At 45.6% G+C, this 26172-nt stretch overlaps 1 protein-coding gene across 1 annotated transcript in view; it reads right to left on the minus strand.

Annotated features, from left to right (window-relative positions):
• Positions 1-6407: 6407 nt before the first annotated feature.
• The window catches only part of efnb3b (ephrin B3b), a 107128-nt gene continuing 87363 nt past the window's right edge, over positions 6408-26172 (minus strand). The window contains exons 3-5 of the mRNA XM_088990528.1: positions 24743-24835; positions 14089-14148; positions 6408-9361 (exon numbers count right to left, since the gene is read on the minus strand). Coding sequence (XP_088846654.1) covers positions 8931-9361; positions 14089-14148; positions 24743-24835 — 584 coding nt within the window. The 3' untranslated portion in view covers positions 6408-8930. The remainder of the gene's footprint in view (positions 9362-14088; positions 14149-24742; positions 24836-26172) is intronic.

The raw sequence follows: 26172 nt of genomic DNA on the forward strand, positions 1-26172 counted from the left end.
ATTTGTTTCCGGTAGAACACGCCGCACTAGTATCGTCGTCAAAAAAAAACTGCTAAGTGGCACTATACAGTTACATTTTGGCTACTGTACATACATCCATCCATCCATCCATCCATCCATCCATCCATCCATCCATCCATCCATACATACATACATCCATACATACATAGGGTGAGGGGTGGCGCGTCCAGCTGCCGCTGCTCGTGTTTTTGCACGTATGGCAATCAAAAACCTATCCGGTAAAGTGTCCTTGAGAGTTTTGAAAGGCGCTCATCAATAAAAGACATTATTATTATTATTATTATTATTATTATTATTATTATTATTATTATTATTATTATTATTATTATTAGTAGTAGTAGTAACAGTAGTATTGTTGTTAAATAAATAAATAAATAAATCCATCACTGGGTGGCGACCACCTCGGCGGCCATGGCGCTCCACACGAAACGCACAAAGCACGCAGGTGTGTACACATCACGATCGCAATGGGAGTGGCATTAATATTCATGCACGTGTGCAGCGAGCAGAACAGATAAGCAGCAGCAGTGATGAGCGTGTAATAATAAGACGACCGCAGCGGTCTAAACAGGACTTCCTTAAAAAGGCCCGATGCAAAGAAGCAAGCGAGGACTCATTATGGTTTAAGAGCCATTAGATTAGCAGGAGTTTCTCGTTCAGGCGGAATATTGCAGCGATTAGAATCTCAACGGCCGCGTCCGACCCATTCAACGATTGTTATTCGCATTGATTTGATGCTACAGAGCGTTTCAGCGAAATGGGCACCAATTTTGTTTTTCTTCCCCGGCTGAGTGGTCGCTGAGTTCCAGGCAAAGTTGAGTTTGTTACCTTGAAAAACGTAACTTGACTGCCAAAGTCTCTTTGTTGCAGACGAGCTGATATTAAAAGTAACTCGAAAAGAGTAGAAGATTCTAAATTGACAAACACGAAGTAATAGTGACGTTTTAGAAAAATAATGTTTCTTTTGTGATGAAAGGGAAAATACAAACAAACGTTTGGGTTTGGCAAGATTATTTGAACTCATTCCTGAATTGAACATATGACGTCATTACTAAATGAGTTCGGGTTTTGTTTTTTGTTTGGGTGCCGATAAAGCGCTGGCCGGACTTCTGGCAATGTTGTTTTTCCCTTCCACGAGGGGGGAGCATTTGCCTGTTTTCAATATTAGCACTTTGTTACAGCTTCAGCTGTTGTTAAAGCATTATATGAAACAATATAAATGTATTGCATTGTACTGTATTGCATTGTACAGCCGTCCCCATTTCAAGCTCAGACAACTCCAGACCCATATAACTGAGTAATACACTCTTTTTTCTGATGAAAGAAGAGAGTCTAAGGCTTCTTACGCTGCATTGAATGTTTATGTAGTCCTAAAACTCAATATTTTGTGAGAATTTGAGTGACAATGACAAAAAAAAACTGGCATTGGAGTGGACACATTTTTGCACATTGTCTGACAGTGAATGAGTTAACATGTATTTTTACATGACAGAAATGAATTGTGATCTTGCAAAGTAACCGTAAACCCATTTGTTGCATGTGACTAGTCATGACTGTAAATAAATAGAGAATAGAGAAATGCGTTTGTTTCTCCGGGCATCACTGGAAAGCGGGCCACAAATGGCCCCTGGTATATTGTTTGGACACCCGCATCATCCGACAACACAATACTGTATTCTTTGCACTAAACGGATGAGTGACAGCTCAAACAAAAGCGCCTACCTTTGTGTGATTGGTGGCATCACTCGGGCGAGGGTGATGAGGCCCAGTGAGCTGTGAAAAATAAAGATAACACATTAAAAATGTCAAACAGCAGAGGAATTGATTAACTAAGCAGGGAAATGCAACAACATCTGTTGACTGCATATTCAAGCATAGAACCTCGAATGATTGACGAATGATAAGTTGTCGCTTTTTTTGTGACTATTTGGTGTCTCGGTAGTAAAAAAACAAAACAGTAGCTTTGGAGTAAGAATTGAATTTTTGTGTACATGAACAAAACGGCTGTGTTTTGGTTTACTGAAGAATTTAGGACAGTGCACTTTGCGAATTTTGGACCATCTTACATGGTGTACACCCACAAATGGTGACACATTAATTGTAACTACTTATTGGCAATGCAACATGTTAGCAAAGGTAAACTCGCTATACCTTGACAAGCAAATTATGTCCTTGTTTCCCCAAGTCTTTGCACTTCCAGTATGGTTAGTTTATCTTTCAAATACAAACCAAACATTCTGGAATGGAACGTGTCTATCAATCATGCCCAATGTGACTTACATAAACGGACACTTACCTGGTTTGATTTGGCTGAAAGCTGAGCGTGCTAAAAAAAACGTTGGGTGATATTCAAACGTTGTACTCCTCAAATAAAATCGCTTCTGAAAGGACAAATGATGATTTGAAAGTCGAATTTTGTCGTTCGTGTCACACTTTCCAGTAGAATCGTTTTCGACTCATTTGGCCAACCAGGAGCAAAATCGTGGTCACCTGCTTTCCACTTCGTGGGATTTATAAATAAAATTGTGAGAATAATAAAATTGAAATAGTAAGAATAATTCATAAATGTACTAATAATACCAATACTACCAATAATAACAACAATAATAATAATAATAACAACAACAACAATAATAACAATAATAACAATAATAATAATAGTAAGAATAATAATAATAAAATGTGAATAAGAACAATAATAATAATCATCATCATACTAATACCAATAATAATAATACTTATAATGCCAATCATAAAAAAATAAATAAAATAAATAATAATAATAATAATAATAATTTTGTGAATAATAAACTGTAAATAATAATAATAGTCATAATCATTATAATCATACTAATAATACCAATAATAATAATATTAATTTTCAAAATAAAAAAAATATTGTGAATTTATCTATCTTCGTATTTAAAAAAATCGGACTTACATTTAGGAGGAAATTAGACCAAGACGTGATAGTGTGAGTCATGTCACAACACACTCCACAAAAAATGGCTAGCATGCTTGGATAAAACTATTTTACCACAAGAATGCTCAACCCAAAACATGTTTGTGTTGAGTTTGCGATGAAATAAAAGGCTGCCATCCACCGCACATTTTTCCCTGAGGCCTTTTCCAACCACCGACAGCTTTTAGTCTTCTTTTGAGGTCGTCAAACTTTGCGCTGAAAACGTAGCTCGTCTCTTAGCGGAAAAAAGTTCCAACAGTTGTCATGCAAATGTGTGACCTGGGATGCTGGCACCCGGTTGCCATAGTAACCGAGCATCAGATGTTCACACCCATTTCCTTGCTTGTCATTGCCAAAGTGGAGAGAAACAAAGAGAGACAGAGAGAGAGGCAGAGGGCAAGGGAGAGAAAAAAAGAGGAGAGAGAGAGAGAGACAGAGAGAGAGAGAGAGAGAGAGTGTCATGATCTGGTTGGCGACCAACGGGGGGGCGCTGTCGGCCCCGCCTGCACCTGCACAGGTGCTGGTCGTCCCGATCAGATTGGTGACCAACGGGTAGCTACGTCAGCCCTGCTGGCAGCCTCGCAGGTGCTGGTCGTTATAATCACTGTCACTTAAAAGGACACCCGACACGACCATCCGTTGTCGGTTCTTTGTTTGCTGCTTGTTTGCTGCATGCATTGTGTATGTGTTTGTTTAACCTTGGCGGACTTTTACTTTTGGTCTTCTTTTGCTACTTTGTATTTTTTCCATTCCGATGATTTTGATGTTTTACATTTTGTTCCTGCTGACCTTTATTTTAATACAATTTGTCAAACAACCTCCTGCTCCCTCCTGCCTGCTTTTTGGGATCTGTACCCACCATCACCACCTTGCAAACCGTGACAAAATGAACCGACCAACCATCGGATCCCGCAGATACATCGGACCCGTCTCATTTCCACCCTGTGCCTGGCAATGCTACGTCCACGTTAGCCCGAGCCTTGTCAAGTTTGAATTGCGTCACTCGACGAGCCGTAACGTCCACGTAAACGTCCGGCCGAGACCTCCTTCCAGGTGGCCGTCCAGGGTGACACTGGGTGACTGGCAGTGCACGCCCACGTCCAGCCACGCTGTCGTCGTGCATGACGAATTGAGTCTCATCCACGACGAGCCGTGCAACGTCCGCGTCAACGTCAGTCCGAGACCCCACTCACCGCTGGATCCCGGAGCGGCTCTGGACTGGTCTCATTCCCCCGGTGCCGGGCAGTTCACGCCCACGTCGGCGTCCGGCCGAGACCTGGTCCCATACGACCGTACGGGGTGCCATTCTGCGCCTGGCAGTTCGATGTCCACGTTGAGCCATGCACCGTCGCGTGAACGTGCGAGAGGGATCGCACTCAGGCCCACGGCGATCCGTGCCGCGTCTTCGTCCACCCCAGGCCGAGTACCGTTCCCATCAGGCCGCCGCCTGTCGTGTGCTGGAGAGGCAGCGGTTGCCCTCTCCACCGACCGTTCCCTGGCGAGTGGACCTTTTGGGAGACTGTTGGGACTTCTGGAAGTAGCCCCTTGAAGAGGGGGTACTGTCATGATCTGGTTGGCGACCAACGGGGGGTGCTGTCGGCCCCGCCTGCACCTGCACAGGTGCTGGTCGTCCCGATCAGATTGGCGATCAACGGGTAGCGACGTCAGCCCTGCCGGCAGCCTCGCAGGTGCTGGTCGTTATAATCACTGTCACTTAAAAGGACACCCAGCAGTCAGCTGGAACAAAATGTGAAACATCAAAATCATCTGAATGGAAAAAATACAAAGTAGCAAAAGAAGACCAAAAGTAAAAGTCCGCCAAGGTTAAACAAACACATGCACAATGCATGCAGCAAACAAGCAGCAAACAAAGAACCGACAACGGATGGTCATGCCGGGTGTCCTTTTAAGTGACAGTGATTATAACGACCAGCACCTGCGAGGCTGCCGGCAGGGCTGACGTCGCTACCCGTTGGTCGCCAATCTGATCGGGACGACTACCACCTTTGCAGGTGCAGGCGGGGCCGACAGCGCCCCCCGTTGGTCGCCAACCAGATGATGACAGAGAGCGAGAGAGAGAGAGAGAGAGAGAGAGAGAGAGGGGAAACAGAGAAAGAGAGAGACAGAGAGACAGAGAGAGAGAGAGTGCAAAAGAGAGAGAATGCAAAAGAGAGGGAGTGGGAGAGGGGAAAAAGAGAAACAGAGAGAGAGAGAGAGAGAGAGAGAGAGAGAGAGAGAGAGAGAGAGAGAGAGAGAGAGAGAGAGAGAGAGAGAGAGAGAGAGAGAGAGAGAGAGAGAGGGAAATAGACTAAGAGCAAGAGAATGAGTAAGAGAGACAGACAGACAGAGAGAGAGAGAGAGAGAGAGAGAGAGAGAGAGAGAGAGAGGGGGGAAACAGAGAAAGAGAGAGACAGAGAGACAGAGACAGAGAGAGTGCAAAAGAGAGAGAATGCAAAAGAGAGGGAGTGGGAGAGGGGAAAAAGAGAAACAGAGAGAGAGAGAGAGAGAGAGAGAGAGAGAGAGAGAGAGAGAGAGAGAAAGAGAGGGAAATAGACTAAGAGCAAGAGAATGAGAGAGAGAGAGAGAGAGAGAGAGAGAGAGAGAGAGAGAGAGAGAGAGAGAGAGAATGAGAAAAAGAGAGAGAGAGAAAGAGAGGGAAATAGACTAAGAGCAAGAGAATGAGAAAGAGAGACAGACAGAAGAGAGAGAGAGAGAGAGAGAGAGAGAGAGAGAGAGAGAGAGAGAGAGAGAGAATGAGAAAAAGAGAGAGAGAGAAAGAGAGGGAAATAGACTAAGAGCAAGAGAATGAGAAAGAGAGACAGACAGACAGAGAGAGAGAGAGAGAGAGAGAGAGAATGAGAAAAAGAGAGACGTAGAAAGAGAAAAAAAGAGAAAGAGAGAGAGACACACACACACACACACACACACAAAACCAGTAATCAACTATCCCAACCACACACACACACACCATTGATCAAAGTGGTCACGCTCAAGCCCACCCTGGTGGCAGACGATGCATTGAAAGGGACGCTGACTGTTACCATGGCAATGGATAGAAGGGAGTAAAGGAGTGAAAAGTGGGGGAAACGAGAATGAAACCAGGTCTGTCAATAGGTTGCTAGGCAACCTTAACGAAGGCAGTTTTGATAAGTTGTTGATAACACTTGCGGGAGGGTTCGCCGTGTGTGTGTGTGTGTGTGTGTGTGTGTGTGTGTGCGTGCGTGCGTGCGCGTGTGTACGTGCGAGCGACTGCAGTGCTATTAAGCGCGGTACTAAAGAGAGCCATGCTGTGAGCTGCCTATAGTAGCGACAAGAGGAAAAAAACTACTTTTAAAAGGCATGGCCAGTGGGCCTCTGATGCACACGCCCACACGCAAAACAAAAGACCCTCACACAAAAATCAACCTCACATCACAAGCAAAAGTGGTGCTTAAACATTTTTTTATTTATTTCTTTTTTATTCAACTGTTTTTTTCTTCTCCAAAGCAGGAACGTACTCATCTTTTCCTCTCTCCAGAGGTGAGTTGGGGGCGGAGGGTGAGAGCTCACTTTGGGGGTGATGAGTAAACAATGGGGGGAGGGGGTGACACAGGCGCACGCACACACACCTCACACGGATGTATCCCAAACACAACACGTCACATTTGAAGGGCCACATGACACAAACTAGCCCATGGTGATGCCCCCCGCCGCCAACCCCCTCACCCATTCACATTCTCCCCGCCTTGAAGGCAACACTGACTGTTTCACCAGGGAGGTCAAACACAAACGATGACATGTTTAAATCTTACGTGAAAACATGAAAAAAAAACATGGCAGTGTCAGGGGAGTCGGTGAGTCTTTGTTATTTTGTATGTAGCCCCCCCGCCATCCCTGCAACCATTTTTTATACATAAGCCACATTGCACAACTTGTCAAAGGCGTGTGCACTACTCTCTTAGCGGTGTTCGGATCGACAAAAGACGTAACAGAGTACATAAAAAAAAACAACAAAACACAACTTTGTCGTTGTACAAAAAAAGCCCCTGCGCCCACCCTACCCCACCCCATCATATTCCCCACTACAATGTTTCATCTTTTCAACTCATTTTCAAACCCTCAAATATAGGCCAGAAGCAACCGGGTGACAAAAAATCTCCGACGTGAGCGAATGTTGACAATTAAAGCACACTTAATACACCGTGTAGATGATGTTAAGTACTGATACAAAATACAATTAAGGAAGGATCACAAAAAAAAAAACGGTTGTGCATGTATCTGTGCATGTGTGTGTTTATGTGTAACCGTCAACCAGTTTACACAAAAGCCACAGAATGTTTGCACAACACAAAACAATTTTACTGAAAGCATGTGTGCACCCGACGGCGCCTCCGAATGTAACATCGTGTCCGTCCGGCGTCAGTGTGTGAGATCCCCGTTGACATAAAAGCCACAAAACATGTCCCAGCAACACAACACGACTTTACTGCGAAGTAGGTGAACAAATAGCGCCCCGATTGGCCATCGCGTGTCACCGTGCGACGTACGCGCATAAAAAAACGGAATTTTCAGGAATGCGTGTTTTAACGCAATCGGTGTAGCAGTCATTAACAGGCGCTTACTGTATATGTGTGTGTACACAATGTAACACAACCAGAAGGGAATGTTTGAAATGCTCCACGTGGTGGTGTGATTTGGTGTGCGTGTGCGAGCGATTGTGTTGAATGAGTTCAACTCCGAAATCCATTTGAGTTCCGAGGTTGCCGCTCTTCATCACGTCCATATGAATCCTTCATCGTCCGTTCGTCTTTTTGGCCTTTCGTGTGCAATTTTCTCACAGTCCTTTCCTTTTTTTTTTTTTTGCATTGCTTTGTCTTTTTGTTTTGCCCGCAAGCCCCTCCTTGTCACATTTAAAAACAAAGGATTAAAACAAAAACAGCGATATTATAAGGCTCTACCTCAACATTTCCACAAACGAGGTCTAAACTTCAACACTAACGCATCAAACAAGAAGCTATAAAAAAATATACAAACACCTTAAAGGCGGGTGGTGGGGGGTAGCGGGGGTGTTAGGGCAATTGGGATGGGGGGCATTTTGCCCCCTCCCAAAAACAGTGGGATTAAGCGAATATAAAAGGCAGATTGTACTACTGTAAAGTGTGAAAAAATAGAAAAAAGGGGCTAGCAACACATGGGTGGTTTTAGCTGGTAAAATATAACAAAATCCTCGAAAATAAAAGCAAAAAACATCTATTAACTGGATATTTTTTTATATATCATCTATAAGTGTTGATAGCCATAAAAATCTCACTTTATTGGAGCTTTTTTTTTACTTTTTGTGGTATCCGCTCACTATTTTGTGTTTTGGTATTTTCAAGACGAGTCTAAAGAGCACATACACCCATGTCACTCACACGCGCACGCACGCACACACACACACACAAACACACACACATTTTATTAAAATATACAAGAGTCTGAGTATCATCACGGCCCGACTGCTCAGAGACCCCCTCCGGGTCGTGTCACATGACCCCCCACCCTCGGCATTTCTGATTGGCCGAGTCTGAGAACCTCCTGCTTCTTCGCTCTAAGAATTCCGAAAGTGTCGGTGGTTCGGGCCGTTTGATTAGCTGATGGCTCTCTAGAGGGGGAGAGGGAGGAGGCTGGGGGGAGGGGGGCTAGTTTCTAGGCAGGTATGGCGACTGGGGAGTTCCTCAGTACCCCATGGGCTTTTACCATTTTTAAAAATGATTTGTTTCCCAAATATAGTCCTTTTTGATTCTCCTCGGGTCCAAAAGCCATATTCACAAACTTCCAGGTGCATTCTGGGAATTTCTTTTAGGAGTGCTCCCAAGGGGGACAGACGGGAGTGCGGTGCTGGGGTTTGGTTATGGTTGGATGGTGGCGGGTGCGAAAATGAAATGGGCAGAGAGTCTTGTGGAGTGATTGAGGGAAAGTTCAGTTCTCATACTTTGTAGTAGATGTTGGCCGGGCTCTGCGGCGGCATTTCCTGCACAATGTAGACGGGATGTCCGTAGTCGCCGCTCACCTTCTCGTAATGCGGGCAGTAGGCGGAGTCCGACGTCCTCAAAGGGATGATGATGTCACTGGGCTCTGACCCGTTGTTGTTGGAGCTGCCCATGCCGCCCCCGCCACCGCCTCGCTTGGGGCTGGTGAGGGACGACAGCGACAGCGGCGGGTGGTGGGTGTCCGAATGCTTGGCGTGCCGCCGCCTGTAGCACACCACGCAGATGACGGCGGTGACCAGAAGCAGGAACGCCGACCCCCCCGCAGCCCCTGCGATCAGGGCGATGTTGGACGGCTGCAGTGGGCCGTTCTCCCCGTCGCCTTCGCCGCCCCCGAATGTGTTGGGTCCTCTCGAATGGGTCGAGTTCCCTGGAAGAGAGTAAATGTAAGATGAAAAATAATGTTCTCCTCCTGGTTCTGTTCTTCACTTGGTTTGGTTGAAATATTCAATCAGCAGGAAGCAATGTGATATACAAAAAATACTATTTATTTCTCAGGCAGCGAGAGAATGCTCTTCACGCCAGGAGGAAGGAAGCCGAGAGAGAGAGAGAGAGAGAGAGAGAGAGAGAGAGAGAGAGAGAGAGAGAGAGAGAGAGAGAGAGAGAGAGAGAGAGAGAGTTGTCTCAGCAGATATTTATTTCTCAGGCAGCGAGAGAATGCTCTTCACGCCAGGAGGAAGGAAGCCGAGAGAGAGAGAGAGTTAGAGAGAGAGAGAGAGAGAGAGAGAGAGAGAGAGAGAGAGAGAGAGAGAGAGAGAGAGAGAGAGAGAGAGAGAGGGGGAGAGAGAGAGAGAGAGAGACAGAGACAGAGAGTTGTCTCAGCAGATATAGACCACAGGAGTGACGTCATTTGTCATGTCACGGTTTGCGAGGTGGTGATGGCGGTTGCGGATCCCAAAAAGCAAGCAGGAGGGAGCAGGCGTCCCGGGGGCATCCTAATCAGATGCCCGAGCCACCTCATCCGGCTCCTCTCGATGTGGAGGAGAAGCGGCTCGACTTTGAGACCCTCCCGGATGCCCGAGCTTCTCACCTTATCTCTACGGGGGAGCCCGGACACCCGACGGAGAAAGCTCATTTCGGCCACTTGCATCCGGGATCTCGTTCTTTCGGACACAACCCATAGCTCGTGACCATAGATGAGGGTTGGGACGTAGATCGACCGGTAGATTGAGAGCTTTGCTTTTTGGCTCAGCTCCTTCTTCACCACGACAGATCGGTACAAAGTCCGCATCACAGCAGACGCCGCACCGATCCGCCTGTCGACCTCTCGCTCCCTTACACCCTCATTCGTGAACAAGACACCCAGATAATTAAACTCCTCCACTTGAGGCAAAATCTCCTCCCCGACCCGGAGAAGGCACTCCACCCTTTTTCGACTGAGAACCATTGTCTCAGATTTGGAGGTACTGATTCTCATCCCAACCGCTTCACATTCGACTGTGAAACGCTCAAGTGAGAGTTGGAGAGCTCCACTTGAAGGCCCCAACAGTACAACATCATCTGCAAAAAGCAGAGATGCTATACTGAGGCCACCAAAACGGAAACCTTCAACGCTTCGGCTGCGCCTAGAAATTCTGTCCATAAAGGTTATGAACAGAATCGGTGACAAAGGGCAGCCTTGGCGGAGCCCAACCCTCACTGGAAACGATTCCGACTTATTGCCGGCAATGCGAACCAGACTCTGACATCGGTCGTATAGGGACCGAACGGCCTGTATCAGGCGCTCCTGTACCCCATATTCCCAAAGCACCCCCCACAGAACTCCACGAGGGACACGGTCAAACGCTTTCTCCAAGTCCACAAAGCACATATAGACTGGTTGGGCGAATTCCCATGCACCCTCGAGGACCCTGCTAAGGGTGTAGAGCTGGTCCACTGTTCCGCGGCCGGGACGAAAACCAGGCTGTACCTCCTCAATCTGAGGCTCAACTTTCCGACGGACCCGCCCCTCTAGGACCCCTGAATAGACCTTTCCAGGGAGGCTGAGGAGTGTGATCCCTCTGTAGTTGGAACACACCCTGCGGTCCCCCTTTTTAAAAAGGGGGACCACCACCCCGGTCTGCCAATCCAGAGGCACTCTCCCCGATGATCACGCAATGTTGCAGAGGCGTGTCAGCCAGGACAGCCCCACAACATCCAGAGCCTTTAGGAACTCCGGTCGGATCTCATCCACCCCTGGGGCCTTGCCACTGAGGAGCTTTTTAACCACCTTGGTGACTTCAGTCACAAGGATCGGAGAGCCCACCTCGGAGTCCCCAGACACTGCTTCCTCCAAGGAAGGCGTGTTGGTGGAGTTGAGGAGGTCTTCGAAGTACTCTGCCCACCGGTTCACAACGTCTCGTGTCGAGGTCAGCAGCGCCCCACTCTCACTGTACACAGTGTTAGTGGTGCACTGCATTCCCCTTCTGAGACGCCGGATGGTGGACCAGAATTTCCTCAAAGCGGTCCGGAAGTCGGCTTCCATGGCCTCACCGAACTCTTCCCATGCCCGTGTGTTTGCCTCGGCGACCACCGAGGCTGCATTCCGCTTGGCTAATCGATACCTGTCAGCTGTCTCAGGAGTCCCACAAGCTATATAGGCCCGGTAGGACTCCTTCTTCAGCTTTACGGCATCCCTTTGATGGGAAACAAATACAGTAAAGTCTCGTTATATCGATATTCAAGGGAGTCCGAAAAATATCGATATAACCGGGACTATCGATATATCCGACCCTGTTTGCATGTAATTTTCTCCGTGCGTGCATAGAAATAGTATCGATATAACCGGGACTATCGATATATCCGATATCGATATAACGAGACTTTACTGTATATATATATATACACTGATAAAAATATGTAGAAATTAAATAACATTGGATGTTTTTAGGATGTGTATATAAACTAATTCTAACAGGAAGCATCACATTCAGCGAAAGCGGCTACGATTTCTTGGAACAAAGACCCAAAATAATCGTTCCGGACCTCGCCGCTTTGTCAACATCTTGACATTGAGTTAGAACCAAAGCCGCAAATGTATAATCAAGGTAACACATAGCCTAACAACTTTGTTGACTTAGCATTACCGGCGGCCATGTGGCCACAACCGCTCCCGGCTTTGACCACACGCGCTCGCAGTAAAACGTCTATATTATGTCCATCAGGCTGCCCGTTCCTTGGCTTCGAAGAAACAATCACCTCAGGAAGTGGCAGGTGAACAATCCGGCGGCGGTGTGCACGTGTCGTCGCGCGGTTAAGTTCGCCACTGCCTCGTGATTAGCCGAACGATATTCCTGGCATGCCATCGTCCTTCTTTTTCTCCCACATCCTTTCTGAGTCTTGGCTTTATTGGAACGGTAATGACCTAGCTTACCGCGTGCCCCGTTGTGCCGCACCGAGGGCGAGGAAAGCGCTAATGCTCGCTTCAGCCGGCTTTCGTCTTCTCCCCATTAACTGACATCCTTCATTCTCCATCTCCATTATAACTGTCACCTTTCCGCTGGCGCCCTGCATTATAAACCTGATTCTGTCACCTCTACATCATATTTCTCTCTCTCTCTCTCTCTCTCTCTCTCTCTACTTTTTACGTCATAAAAAATAATCAAATGAAATGGAAATCGCAGAGCAGTGAAAAAAAATCCAATGGCTTCAATTTAGGGGTAATAAAAAGGCTTGATTTTGTTAATTATTTTTTTTTTATATTTTTTTTCCTAATAAGCAGTAATGCTCATGAGTTTTGCTTTATTAATGCCTCAAACATCGGAACACTTTTTGATGTCAAAATAAGGCGACTTCTTGCAACTATTCAACGTTTCACAAACTTTACAAACCTTTTGCATGCTTGGTGGTAGTAGTATTTGGTAATGTGTACTGTTATAATAATAATAATAATAATAACAATAATAATAATAATAATAATAATAATAATAATAATAATAATAATAATAATAATAATAATAATAATAATAATAATACATTTAATTTACAAGCGCCTTTCAAATCACCCAAGGACACTTTACAGAAGAACAAGAAATACCAGGAAATAAAACCATAAACAAAATGATAAATAATAAAAGAGCTGATAGGACTAAACTGTGAATGCAATTTTAAACAGATAGGTTTTGAGGTGGGATTTGAAAGTGGGAAGAGAGTCAATATAAAACGGGTGTTGGGTTGAAGTGAGTTCCAGAGTTTGGGAGCAGATCGGCTGAAATCCCTGCACCCCATCGTGGTGAGACGGGCAGAGGGAACACAGCGGTGGAGGGAGGATGAGGATGTAACAGCTTCAGCTGTTGTTAAAGCGTTATACAACGTTGAATTGGAATCTCAAAATTGAAGAACAACAAAAAAAATTCAAATTCTTTTAAACTGAGCCATACATCCAGCATAAATGATGAAATATATTTTTTTGGTGGGCAAAATTAAGAGTTGTATTCAAAGACAATAATTCTGAATGTATTCAAACTGCACCCCCACAGGTGTCCCCTATAAAGTGTCCTCCAAATGCCCCCCAAAGGCCATAAAATGTGACCCAGAGGCTTCTCCTCATCGTCTATTGCTGGCTCCTCTTAGCCTTTCACTTCTGGTCTCACTCCACCATTTTTGCCTCACACTTCTGTCTGCTCCATCACCCCCTTGATGCCCCCCCCCTCCGCCAAGCCCGCTTTCACCCATCTAGGCTGCAGCATCTAATGACAGTCATAACTCTCTCAAACGTTGCCTCTGGTCTCGCCCTGGCTCCTCGCTGCCCCCCCCCCCCCCCCCCCCCCCGTTATTCCGCCTTTTTCTCTGGCCATCTTTTCCTTTGCCCAATGTAGCCATTAGACATCCACTGCCCGCCTGCGGCACTCAGCTCCGAGGGGACGTGACTAGCGAGGGGACGGGGAGGGCGAGGAAGGATGGAGAGTAAAATATATGGAATTAAATAGAGAGATCCGCAGATGTCACCGCTGCACATCCTCCATCTGTCCCCCACCTCGCTTAAGCCCCAAGAACCCCCCCACCTCCCTCACACCCCTCCCTGGCTGATTTTTATTATTTCTCCGCACTTTCTACAAGCCTTTGCTGATTCTCTCTGCATCCATCTTGTGGATCATCTCTATTTGGTATGATGTTTACCTGAGTTCCGGTTGGTGGAACGTCCCGCTGGCTCCTTCTTGGGAGGCAGCCCATATGGACCTGTGAGAAGGAGAAGTAGCGGGTGTCGATCAGTATTATTACATACACCTGACGCTTGTTATTACCAAATGAATATTGTAATTTGCAGCTTTGCATTTCTGTCCTGCATGGATGTTTTATTTGGCTTTCTTTTTTTTATTGGCAGCAGAGTGATGTCACACAAGAAAGAAAGGATTCCAGCGGACAGGATAAGAAGATCGTCATCATGAGTTTTCGCAATAAGGCCAGAACGGTCCCGTAATCTTCGCTCGCTAAATCGGCCCATCTGCCTTTGAGTCTGTCACTGTCATGGTGATTAAACGCATACGCCATCAAGTGCATTGAGCAAAAAACACTTACAATCAACGTACCGTGTTTCCAGAATTACTTTTGGTAAATATATAATATATATATATATATATATATATATATATATATATATATATATATATATATATATATATATATTAATTTCTTTTTGTATATATTTTGAAAATATATTTGTGGGGGAGGGGGAAATATATACAGAAAATATATATTTCATCTCATTTGTTTCCTTTGGGAAGAAAAAAAATAAAAATATTTTAAAAATATTTATATATATATATATATATATATATATATATATATATATATATATATATATATATATATATATATATATATATATATATATATATATCTTGGCAGTCCATCGAAGTCGAGGATGACGTCGCTTCCATTGCTTTGTGGGGTATTGGACAGTGGTTATTGGCGCTGGCGGCGATGCCACTGTAGGTGACTATGAAGCCCGATTCTGGAGCCACAAATCCTGCCACATTCAGGACATGTGAGGCCAGGACCGGGCTGGCGAGACGGTACTGAAGCAGCACAAAGGTGTCTTTGCTTGTGCCGCACGATCCTCCTCTGGGTGCGATTGTCTTCAAGTTGTGTCACCCCTTCGTGGCCTGTTCGCTGCAGCAGACTCCAGATCGCTGGGCTTGATGTTACAGTTCTTTAGAGTCTGTTTAAGCTGGTCTTTGTATCGCAGCTTAGGACCACCAGGCTTCCTCTTCGCTGACAAGAGTTGTCCATAAAGCACCTGTCGAGGCAAGCGGCAGCTAGGCATCCGGATGACATGTCCAACCCACCGAAGTTGCCTCTTTGCCAGTATGGCCTCGATACTGGTGGAGGCAGTGCGTTGAAGGATGTCGGTGTGTGGAACACGATCCTGCCAGGTGATGCCAAGGATTCGTTGGAGGCACCTGATGTGGAATGCATCAAGGCGTCTCACATGGCGTCGATAGATGGTCCAGGCTTCTGCGCCATATAGCAGCGTGGACACACACACTGCTTGGTAGACTGCGACTTTTGTTGGAGTTCTTAAGTGGTTGTTTTCGAACACACGAGTACGCAATCTGCCAAAAGCTTTGGAGGCTTGATGGATGCGGGCCTGGACGTCATCGTCAATTAGACAGGAGGGTGTTAGAATGCTGCCGAGGTAGCTGAATTGTTGGACAACCTTGAGGGGTGTGCCACTGAGGGTGAACGCTGGGGTTGGAGAACTCTCTTTTGCCATGACCTCCGTTTTGGTTACATTGATCACGAGACCGAGTGATCGGTAGACAGAGGACATGGTATCAAGGGCATTTTGCATGGCAGCTGGGCTGTGGGCCAGCAGAGCACAATCATCTGCATACTGTAGCTCGTGGATGCCGCTGATCAGGGTCTTGGCCTTGGCCTGTAGGCGTCTGATGTTAAACAGGTTACCATCCAGGCGGAATTGGATTTGTACGCCGCCACCTTCCTGGATGGACTTATGGAAGAGGAGCGTAGCTGCCATCAGGAACAGGTTGAATATAGCAGGGGCCAGTACACAGCCCTGCTTCACCCCGACTTCCACAGGGAACGGGGAAGATTGCAGGCCACCAACAAGTACAGTTGCTTGCATGCCGCTGTGGAACTGTTTTAGGATGCCGAGAAATTTGGAGGGGATGCCAAATTTCTGCAGTATGGTCCAGAGAATGTCACGGTTAACTGTGTCAAATGCCTTTGTAAGGTCAATGAAGGTGATATAGAGATCCTTGTTTTGTTCCTTGCATTTCTCCTGAACTTGGCGCGCAGCGAAGATCATGTCCAGAGTGCTTCGATCCTTCCTGAAGCCGCATTGTGTCTCTGGGAGGATGTCTTCGGTAATGTGCGATGTAAGACGGAACAGCATTACTTTTGCAAGAATCTTGCCAGCAACAGAAAGTAGGGAGATGCCACGGCTGTTGCCGCAGACTGACTTGTCCCCCTTCCTTTTGTAAATGGTGACAATGTTGCTGTCTTTCCATTCCTGAGGAAGTGTCCTGTTTTGCCAGATGTTGCAGATGAGGTGGTAAAGCTTCCGTGTCAGGAGGTAACCGCCGCTCTTGAAGACCTCAGCTGGAAGTCCATCAGGGCCAGGGCTTTTGTTGTTTTTAAGGCTCCGGATTGCAGAGAGGACCTCTGTGAACTGAGGAGGTTCATCAAGGGAGGGAACTGATGGAAGCTCTGGGAGGGAGTCAAGGACAGATGTGTCTGAAGGGTTTACTTGGTTGAGCAGGGAGTCAAAGTGCTCTGCCCAGCGCTCAAGTATTAGCTGTTTGTCCTTCAGTAGTACAGAACCGTCTGCAGATTTAACTGGGACAATGTGTTGTCTTCGTGGGCCGTGCAGGGATTTTACAGCATCATAGAAGGCGTGTGTGTTGTTGTTGTCTGCATGCCTCTGGATTTCTTGGGCCTTGCTGAGCCACCACTTGTTCTCCATCATCCTCAGCTGTTTCTGTCTTTCACCACGGATGGCCTTGTAGTGAGAGAGGAGAAGTGGAGAATGAGGGTTGGAGAGAAGTGTGGTATGGGCTTTGCGCTTGGCTTCCAGAAGCTCCTGTATGGCAGCTGAGCTGTTATCGAACCAGTCTTGATGACGTTTCTGAGTGAAGCCGATGGTCTCAGAGGCAGCTTGATGAATTGTTGTCCTCAATTTTTTCCACCTGCTTTCAACATCAAGGTCACCGTTACTGGTGTCGTTGTCCAGGCTGGCAAGTCCCTCTGCCAGCTTGTGGCGGTAGCTGGCTGCACATTCTGGGGACTCCAGGGCCCTGGTGTTAAGACGCCTTTGGGGTTGCTGTTTCTTATGAGGAGGTCGAATTCTCAGCTTGAGCCTGGACTTGATCAGTCGATGATCAGTCCAGCATTCAGCCCCACGCATGGCCCGCGTGATGCAGATATCATTTTGGTCTCGTTGCCTTGTGATGATGTAGTCCAGTAAGTGCCAATGTTTGGACCTGGGGTGCATCCATGATGTGATGTATTTCTTTTTCAGTTGAAAGATGGTGTTAGTTACAATCAACTGATGCTCAGAGCACAGAGTGAGGAGTCGGAGGCCATTGCTGTTTATTTTCCCCGTCCCGTGCCTTCCGATTACTTGTTTCCAGAGCCTGGCATCAGTACCTACTCGGGCATTGAAGTCACCCATCAGAACAAGTTTATCAGAGGCAGGGATTTTGGATATGGTAGCATCCAGGGACTCGTAGAAGGCATCTTTGGTGTTATCGTCAGCATCCAAGGTGGGAGCATAGGCGCTGATTAAAGTTGCGAAGCGACCTTTTACCAGGGGAATACGCCAGGTCATAAGCCGTTCACTGATGCCTTGGGGGGACTCAGGGATGTTACTGAGTAAGCTGCTTTTCACAGCAAAGCCAACTCCATGGAGTCTTCGCTCATTCTCTGGGAGACCCTTCCAGAAGAAGGTGTAACCTTCACCAACTTCTGTGAGTGAATCCTCGCCTGAGAACCGAGTCTCACTGAGTGCGCCAATATCGATGTTGTACCTTCTCAGCTCATGTGCGATGAGGGCAGTTCGTCTTCGAGGTCTCTCCATCCCGTCTCGAGCATCGAGGAGGGTGCGAACATTCCAGGAAGCCAGGTTCATAGTCATGGGTTTGATTATATTTCGTTTTCGACCGCAGAGGGGGGATGCCTTGGTGGCTGCGGTGGGCCACCCAGGTGTGGTGGAACGAGCAATGTTTAGGTCACCTTTTCTAGACCCTTCCCCTATAAGGGGTGAGCAGTGCGGACCCTGAATAGGGCTGCTCAGACGCACAGGATGCTGCCGAAGGATAATGTTGCTCCATCCCATCTTCGCAACGACCATCAATCCTGTACCGCCCCTGTGTAGGAATCAAGCTAGAAGCTTCCAGTCACATCCATGACCTGCCCCCGTCACTTTATCCTATCGCCAGTGGACTTATATGGTGGAAGCTGAAACCTGCGCTACTAGTGGATTTAGTGTGAGGGACGGGGCGCGCAATTCCTTCCCCCACATACTTGGCCGCACCCACTGTATTCCAGTGGCAAGAGTGAAGACTCGAGACGACCTTCAGGTGAGTGCGGTTGCAAGGGGCTGCCGGTGGTCCGATCTGTTGGACTCCGCCTACGCCTACCCCCGGGTGCGGATTTGGGATCACTCTTTGTCTGGCCTCTACCCTCCGACCTGTTCGGCTTGGGTGACCCTGCCAGGAGTACAAGACTCCAGCCGACATAGCTCTCGGGGTCATGGAGACGCGCAAAGTGCCTCACCACGATAACGTGGTGATCCCAGTCGAGGCACATATATATATATACAGTGGCAGGGTTCTAACAGCAGAGCAGACCCTCCAAGGCTGGAAACTGAAAGATACTGGAAAGGCATATGGGAGCACATAACATCAGTGCACATTGGCTAGTGACTCTGAAAAAGGAGCACAGCAACCTCCCTGAACAGAACCCAGTTACCATCACAGCGGCAGACATACAAGAAAGAGTCTCAGGTATGAAAAACTGGACGGCACCAGGCCCGGATATGGTCCACACCCACTGGCTAAAGAAACTCACAGCACTCCACGAGCGCCTAGCAGCACAAATGAACGAGTTGCTGAATGATGGGACTCACCCAGGATGGCGAACCGAAGGGTGAACAATCCTGATCATGAAGGATTCCTCAAAGGGTGCAGTTCCTTCCAACTATCGGCCAATAACCTGTCTCTCCACAACATGGAAGCTCATGTCAGGCATCATTGCGGCTAAGATAAGTGGACACGTGGATCAATACATGAGCAAAGCACAGAAAGGCATTGGTAGAGATACTAGAGGTGCCAAACATCAGCTGCTGGTTGACAGAACAGTCGCAAAAGACTGCAGGTCCCGACATACTAACCTGTGCACAGCCTGGATTGATTACAAGAAAGCATATGACTCGATGCCACACACATGGATCACTGAATGCTTGGAGTTGTATAAGGTCAACAGGACCCTGAGAGCCTTCAATGCAAACTCAATGAGCATGTGGAAAACCGCACATGAAGCCAATGGCAAGCCACTCACGCAAGTGTCCATCAAATGTGGCATATACCAAGGTGATGCACTCTCCCCACTGCTGTTCTGCATAGGACTGAACCCCCTCAGCCAAATAATCACCAAGACAGGCTATGGATACCGCCTCAGAAATGGAGCTACGATCAGTCACCTCCTCTACATGGATGACATAAAGCTGTATGCTAAGAGTGAAAGGGACATAGACTCCCTGATCCACACAACCAGGATCTACAGCAGTGACATTGGGATGTCATTCGGGCTGTGTCGTCGGATGGTGACTAAGACGGGGAAGGTAGTCCACACTGAAGGGGTCTCACTCCCTGAAGGAACAATAGCAGACATTTCGTCTGTGTAAGCTCTCAGTCGTACAGGAGTGGTCCATCGATGAGAAGGTTTCTTCAGCCGTCATCTGTACAAAAGTACTTTTGTACAGATATATATCAATATATATATCAATAGCAGACATTGAAAACAGCTAGTACCTCGGTATACCACAGGCCAATGGCAACCTCGAACTAGCAACAAGGAAAGCGGCTACGACCAAATACCTCCAGCGGGTGAGGCAAGTCCTCAGAAGCCAGCTCAATGGCAAGAACAAGATCCGGGCAATAAACAGCTATGCCCTGCCAGTGATCAGATACACTGCAATGCATACACTTTCTCTGTCTCTCGAAGGTGGCCAAAGGAAGAGATTCAGACCACGGATGTTAAGACCTGAAAACTCCTCACCCTGCACGAAGGGTTCCATCCCAAGTCCAGCACTCTGAGACTGTACACAAGCCGTAAGGAAGGAGGCCGGGGACGAGTGAGTGTGAGAGCCACTGTCCAGGATGAAACATCCAAGCTCCATGAATACATCAAAGAGAAGGCTCCAACGGACGATGTACTCAGAGAATGTCTCAGACAATGGGGAACAGAGGATGAGGTGCTGGAAGAGGGACAATCATGGGAGGAAAAGCCCCGACACGGGATGTACCACCGAACAATAGCGGAAGTGGCTGATCTCAAGAAGTCCTATCAGTGGCTAGAGAGGGCTGGCCTAAAGGACAGCACAGAGGCACTCATCCTGGCTGCCCAAGAGCAGGCCCTGAACACCAGAGCCATAGAGGCAGGGATATACCACACCAGACAAGACCCAAGGTGTAGGTTGTGCAAAGAGGCACCTGAGACAATCCAACACATAACTGCAGGGTGTAAGATGCTGGCAGGGAAAGCCTACATGGAGCGCCATAACCAGGTGGCTGGCATAGTCTACCGAAACATCTGTGCGGAGTATGGACTGGAAACAAGGTCAAAAATGGGAAACACCTCCCAAGGTGGTAGAGAATGACCGAGCAAAGATCCTGTGGGACTTCCAGATACAGACTGACAAGATAGTAATGGCCAACCAACCAGATATCGTGGTCATAGATAAAGGGGAAAGGAAAGCCGTTGTCGTGGATGTAGCGGTCCCGAGTGATGGAAACATCAGAAAGAAGGAACATGAGAAAATCGGGAAATATCAAGGGCTCAGAGAGGAGCTCGAGAGAGCCTGGAAGGTAAAGGTGACAGTCCTGCCTGTGGTGGTCGGAGCACTCGGGGCAGTGACCTCCAAACTCGACGAGTGGTTGCAACAGATCCCGGGAACAACATCGGATATCTCGGTCCAGAAAAGTGCAGTGCTGGGAACAGCACGGTACTGCGCAGAACCCTCAAGCTACCTGGCCTTCCTGGCCTCTGGACCCGAGCTAAAATGGGGGACAGCCACCACCCATGAGGGGTGAGACGAGGATTTTTTATATATATATATATATTATATATATATATATATATATATATATATATATATATATATATATATATATATATATATATATATATATATATATATATATATAAAATCCCCATAGCCCCATGTTAATGTTATAGGACATGGGACTCGAAGTGGATGCAGATGACATCGAGGAGCTTGTTGCTAAACATAATGAGGTCCTCAACACCGAGGATTTGATTTGCCTCCTAGAGGACAAGCAGAAGCAAGCCATTCAGCAGTTGTCATCTGAGGGTGAGGAGGAGGAGATGGCTGCAGCATCAAGTGAGCGCACCAAGGCAATGTTGGCTAAGTGGAATGATGTGCAGGCTTTTATTGAACAGTTCCATCCAGAAAAGACTGTGGCTATGAGAATCATAAACATGATGAATGATAATGTGATGCCTCAGTTTTGTAAGACCTTTGAAATCAGAAAGAAACAGGTGTCAATTAAGAGCCATCAACGAACATCACAAATGTGAATAAAGCGACTTTATTATATAGTGCAGTGTATTTCTTTCATTACAATACAATAGCACCTTTTTTATACATAGAATAAGGTATGTTGTGTGTAGTTTTAAGGCTTATTTAGTTGAAAATTATATTTTATGGCGACCTGGGAATGGATTATTCTCATTTTAATGGATTCCTATGGGAAATTACTTTTGGGGATACACACTTTTCGTCTTACACACTGTCTGGGAACCAATTAAGTTCGTAAGCCAAGGCCCCACTGTATGTGTATATATATATATATATATATATATATATATATATATATATATATATATATATATATAGAGAGAGATATATATATATAGAGAGAGATATAGAGAGAGAGAGAGAGAGAGAGAGAGAGAGAGAGAGAGAGAGAGAGAGAGAGTAAGAGTGGAAGAAGAAAAAATTAAAACAAGTAAATATTTTGCAAAGCTTTTCAGAAGCCACACCCTATGTGAATAGCACAGGTTTACCAGGCATAAAGTGACAAGTACACAGCCCGACAAACAACAGCTGGGGGTGGAGGCGGATGCCACAATCAATAGCGAGGGCGATTGGGAGCCGGCAAGAGATATGTGCAATGAAATAAGTCAATGGGTGAACGCGAGCGTGCACGCCGCAAAGTGCGCGCGTGCGCCGAGAGACGACAAAAAACATGGTGGTGACCTTTTAGCAGCACATTTGATCGGACGGAAAAAGAAGCAGAGAGCGCAGGGAGGACTTGGATGAAGAATTGAAACACCAACGACGAGAGGGAGCAAAGAAGGTGGAATTTCAGAAGGTGAAAGGCTACAGCTGAAATATAATATTGAATTATGGCATTCATCTATGGGAAAAAAACTGACGAGCGGTTAGTGATTACCCCAATGATTATGAACAGTATTTTGATAAGGTAGGAAAGAGATTAATATCAATTTGGAACTCTTCTTTCAAAAAAATATTATTTACGTTTCTACACCATATCAAGAAAATCACAATTTCCAATCGCTGGTGAACTACAGTAAAGTCTCGTTATATCGATATCGGATATATCGATAGTCCCGGTTATATCGATACTATTTCTATGCACGCACGGGGAAAATTACATGCAAACAGGGTCGGATATATCGATAGTCCCGGTTATATCGATATTTTTCGGACTCCCTTGAATATCTATACAACGAGACTTTACTGTATTTGGGCTTACATGACACCAGTGGAACTGTTGTATGAATTCTTTTTACAAAGTATTTTTTTCTCTGCTTTTGGGACAGAAACTGCTGTTTTTTGAGGAAAACTAACGCTTGTTCAACTACTGAATATGAACAAAAATGGAGGCAAACTATATAACTTATTTACATTCATACATTATTTGGCGATTGCAAAAACGAACATTGTTTTTTTTTTTTACTCATAAATAAAAATGGAATTGGAAAAACATCGGAATTTTTTTCCGTTTTAGATTTCAGGATTCTTTCAAATGTGCAGTAATACCTCAGTTCACAAACTTAATTGGTTCCCAGAAAGTGTGTATAAGGCGAAATGTTTGTCTTCCAAACATTTCCCACAAGAAACAATTAAAATGAGAATAATCCATTCCCAGGTCCCCATAAAACATAATTTTCTACTAAAGAAGCCTTAAAACTGCACAAAATATATTTTATTTTAAGTATGATAAATGTGCTATTGTATTGTAATTAAAGAAATAAACTGAACTATAAACTGTATAATAAAGTTATTTTATGTACCTTTGTGATGGTAGTTGTCAATGGATGACAAACTAGCAGGTTGCCTCTTGATGATATCCGAGTGAAGTTGCCATGCTTTCTCGGTGATAATACCCTCACTCACACTGTCCCCTGCTAGCTGCTTTTCATTAATCGAAATCAACAGAAGTTTTTCAACCTCTTCTACTGCCTGAGACCGTTGCTTAGACGACACAGAAACACCCTTAATAGCTTCATTGTTCTTAAGGATGGTAGCAATAGTCGACTTCACATTCTGGTACTGGAATGCTCAGTCACACAAATGCACACATCGTTTGTGTTTTTCGATGATCTCCTTCTTCTGCTTGACCGCAATTTGGGTAGGGTCTTTTTCGGTCCCATAATAGTCCACAAAAATACTCCACTCGATAACAAACCACGTCCACACTCAAAGAAAGGGGGTGATGAAAATTAGTCCGCCAGCCACCGTGGCGCTCCGTGTGGTTTGGTTCGTCTGCTGAAAAGTAGTTCGTAGGCCAAGACTATATGCTCGCGAATGTAATGTTCGTGAGGCGAAAGGTTTGTGAGTTAAAGCGTTCGTAAACTGAGGTATTACTGTATTTATTTTGATGAGAAGTTGTGGTTGACTTTTGTATAATAGTTCATCTTTCAAGCAACAATAAATAAATAAATAAATAAATAAATAAATACATCCATACATAAATACATAAATAAACTTAATGAATTGACTAAAAATAACATAAATAATAAATGTAAAACATAAAAAAACAACTAATGTGTTAACTAATAATTATTTAAAAAAACAAAAACAAATGAATAAAAAACTGATAAGAAAACATTAATAAATTAACAACCCAATAAACATAAATAAATAAACAAGTGGGTAGGTAAATAAAGAAATAATCACATAGATACATTGATAAATGAATAAATGGTATGTGAAAGCTGGCAATGCGTTTCTGTCAACTCTGCTGATGTGACGGCTGATAGTGGCGACACAATACAAGCGCGTGTCGAACAGAGCGGGGCGGGGTTGTGTGAAGGACAGGTGGCTATTATGTGCAGGAATGTGCAGCTCGGTGTTTGAAAGGCCCCTGCCCCCCTTTCCCATCCCTTCCCCCCAAAGCTAAATAGAGATGGCCAAAATTCTAATGGGTCACGTCCATGTTGACGTTTAAAGCGAACGCATGCCATATCTACACATGTGAAAGGCATACGAAAAACATCCCATCATTTTTTTCAAGCCATAATAACATTTCAGACTCACTCTGCCCCACTTTCAGGACCACCTTCATGCCCTGCGTGGCACAAACTCCTCCCCTCATGCTGTCCAGACCTTGGCGGGTCCCATCTGATGTAGCTGCGGGGACACAAAAAGACAAAACAGCATCATTAGCAACATACATACACACAAACACACACACAAACATAGATTGGACAAAGTCCGCAGGCATTCGAAAGGAACAACGTCTTTTCTGCATTTCAAACAATAAATTCGGCTCATACCGTCAAGCATTCTGGGGGAGCCGACAAGTGACATTTGCGGAAGCAGCAATTTAAAAGCCAGACTCGAAACTTTGAAATGTCAAACTAGAAAGGCGACGAGCACTTTAATAAGTCCTCATTTTAAGCTGCTCGCTGGCATCCATTAAGAACCCCGCCGGCGTCGCTTGGACTCGACCGCTTTCACTCCGGTTCAGGTTGCGCGAGCCGTGCTGGATTACTACGACGATTGCGCCTGGCAATTTCGCTTGAAATTGAGATTTATAATGTGTAATTGGGACCATTTAAAAAAAAAAGCCCAGGACAGAAATGTCTCGCTCGTGATGAAAAGGCGACCTGTTTTATTTAAACTCAATCGAATCAGCTCTTGTGGGGTGAGCAACGTGATCGCTTGAATGTATAGCACTTAAAGGACAACCGACGTCACTTATTTGTTTCCTAACTGACATCAGAAAAACGTTTTATAGCATCTAAAATACCCAAAATACACAGTATGATATTTTTAGTCAAATGCAAAACACCAATAAAAATGACTTAAAGTGTCTAAAAAGTACTTCAATTTGAAACTGGAAGTGTCCAGTTTCAGAAGGTCCCGCCCCCATTTTCGTGGTGTCACGGCAAGACGTCTTGCCTTGCTCGAGAATCAAAACAATGGCTTCAGATTCGGAGAATATGCTTTCTTGTTACTCATCCAGTTATGAATATGATTCAAATAGTTCTGAAGAAGAAAGCATACATGTTTGCAATCGATTAAAGAATTTATTCCGTGTCATTTTGAGGAAATGTCGCACCCAAAAGAGGCAGAAAATGGTGACCAAGCCGTGGAAGGAATTAATCAGCCCGTTTCCACAGGCTGATTAATTCCTTACACGGAGCTTTGTCGCCCTCTTCTGCCCCTTTTTGGTGAAACACAAAGTTTTCAGACCAAACAAGTACAGCAAAATGCATTGACATGATGGAAGGACTGCTACAATATGTCCTTTTTTCGGTCAGGGGCGTTCCTTCAGTGACGTAGGGTGAGGACTCGTCACCAACTCAAAAACAAGACTTCCGGAATATTTAGCGCGAGTCTTAAAACATAAAATATAGCTATATGCGGTGGAATCTTTGTAAAATACGCTCAGTAGAAGTCATTTGAAGCCATTTTACAAATTATGGACACAACTTGTCCGGAGACGTCGGTTGTCCTTTAAA

This window comes from Hippocampus bargibanti, linkage group LG02 (genome assembly GCF_051943395.1).
Source record: "Hippocampus bargibanti isolate YZ-2025 linkage group LG02, ASM5194339v1, whole genome shotgun sequence".
Taxonomy (NCBI): domain Eukaryota; kingdom Metazoa; phylum Chordata; class Actinopteri; order Syngnathiformes; family Syngnathidae; genus Hippocampus; species Hippocampus bargibanti.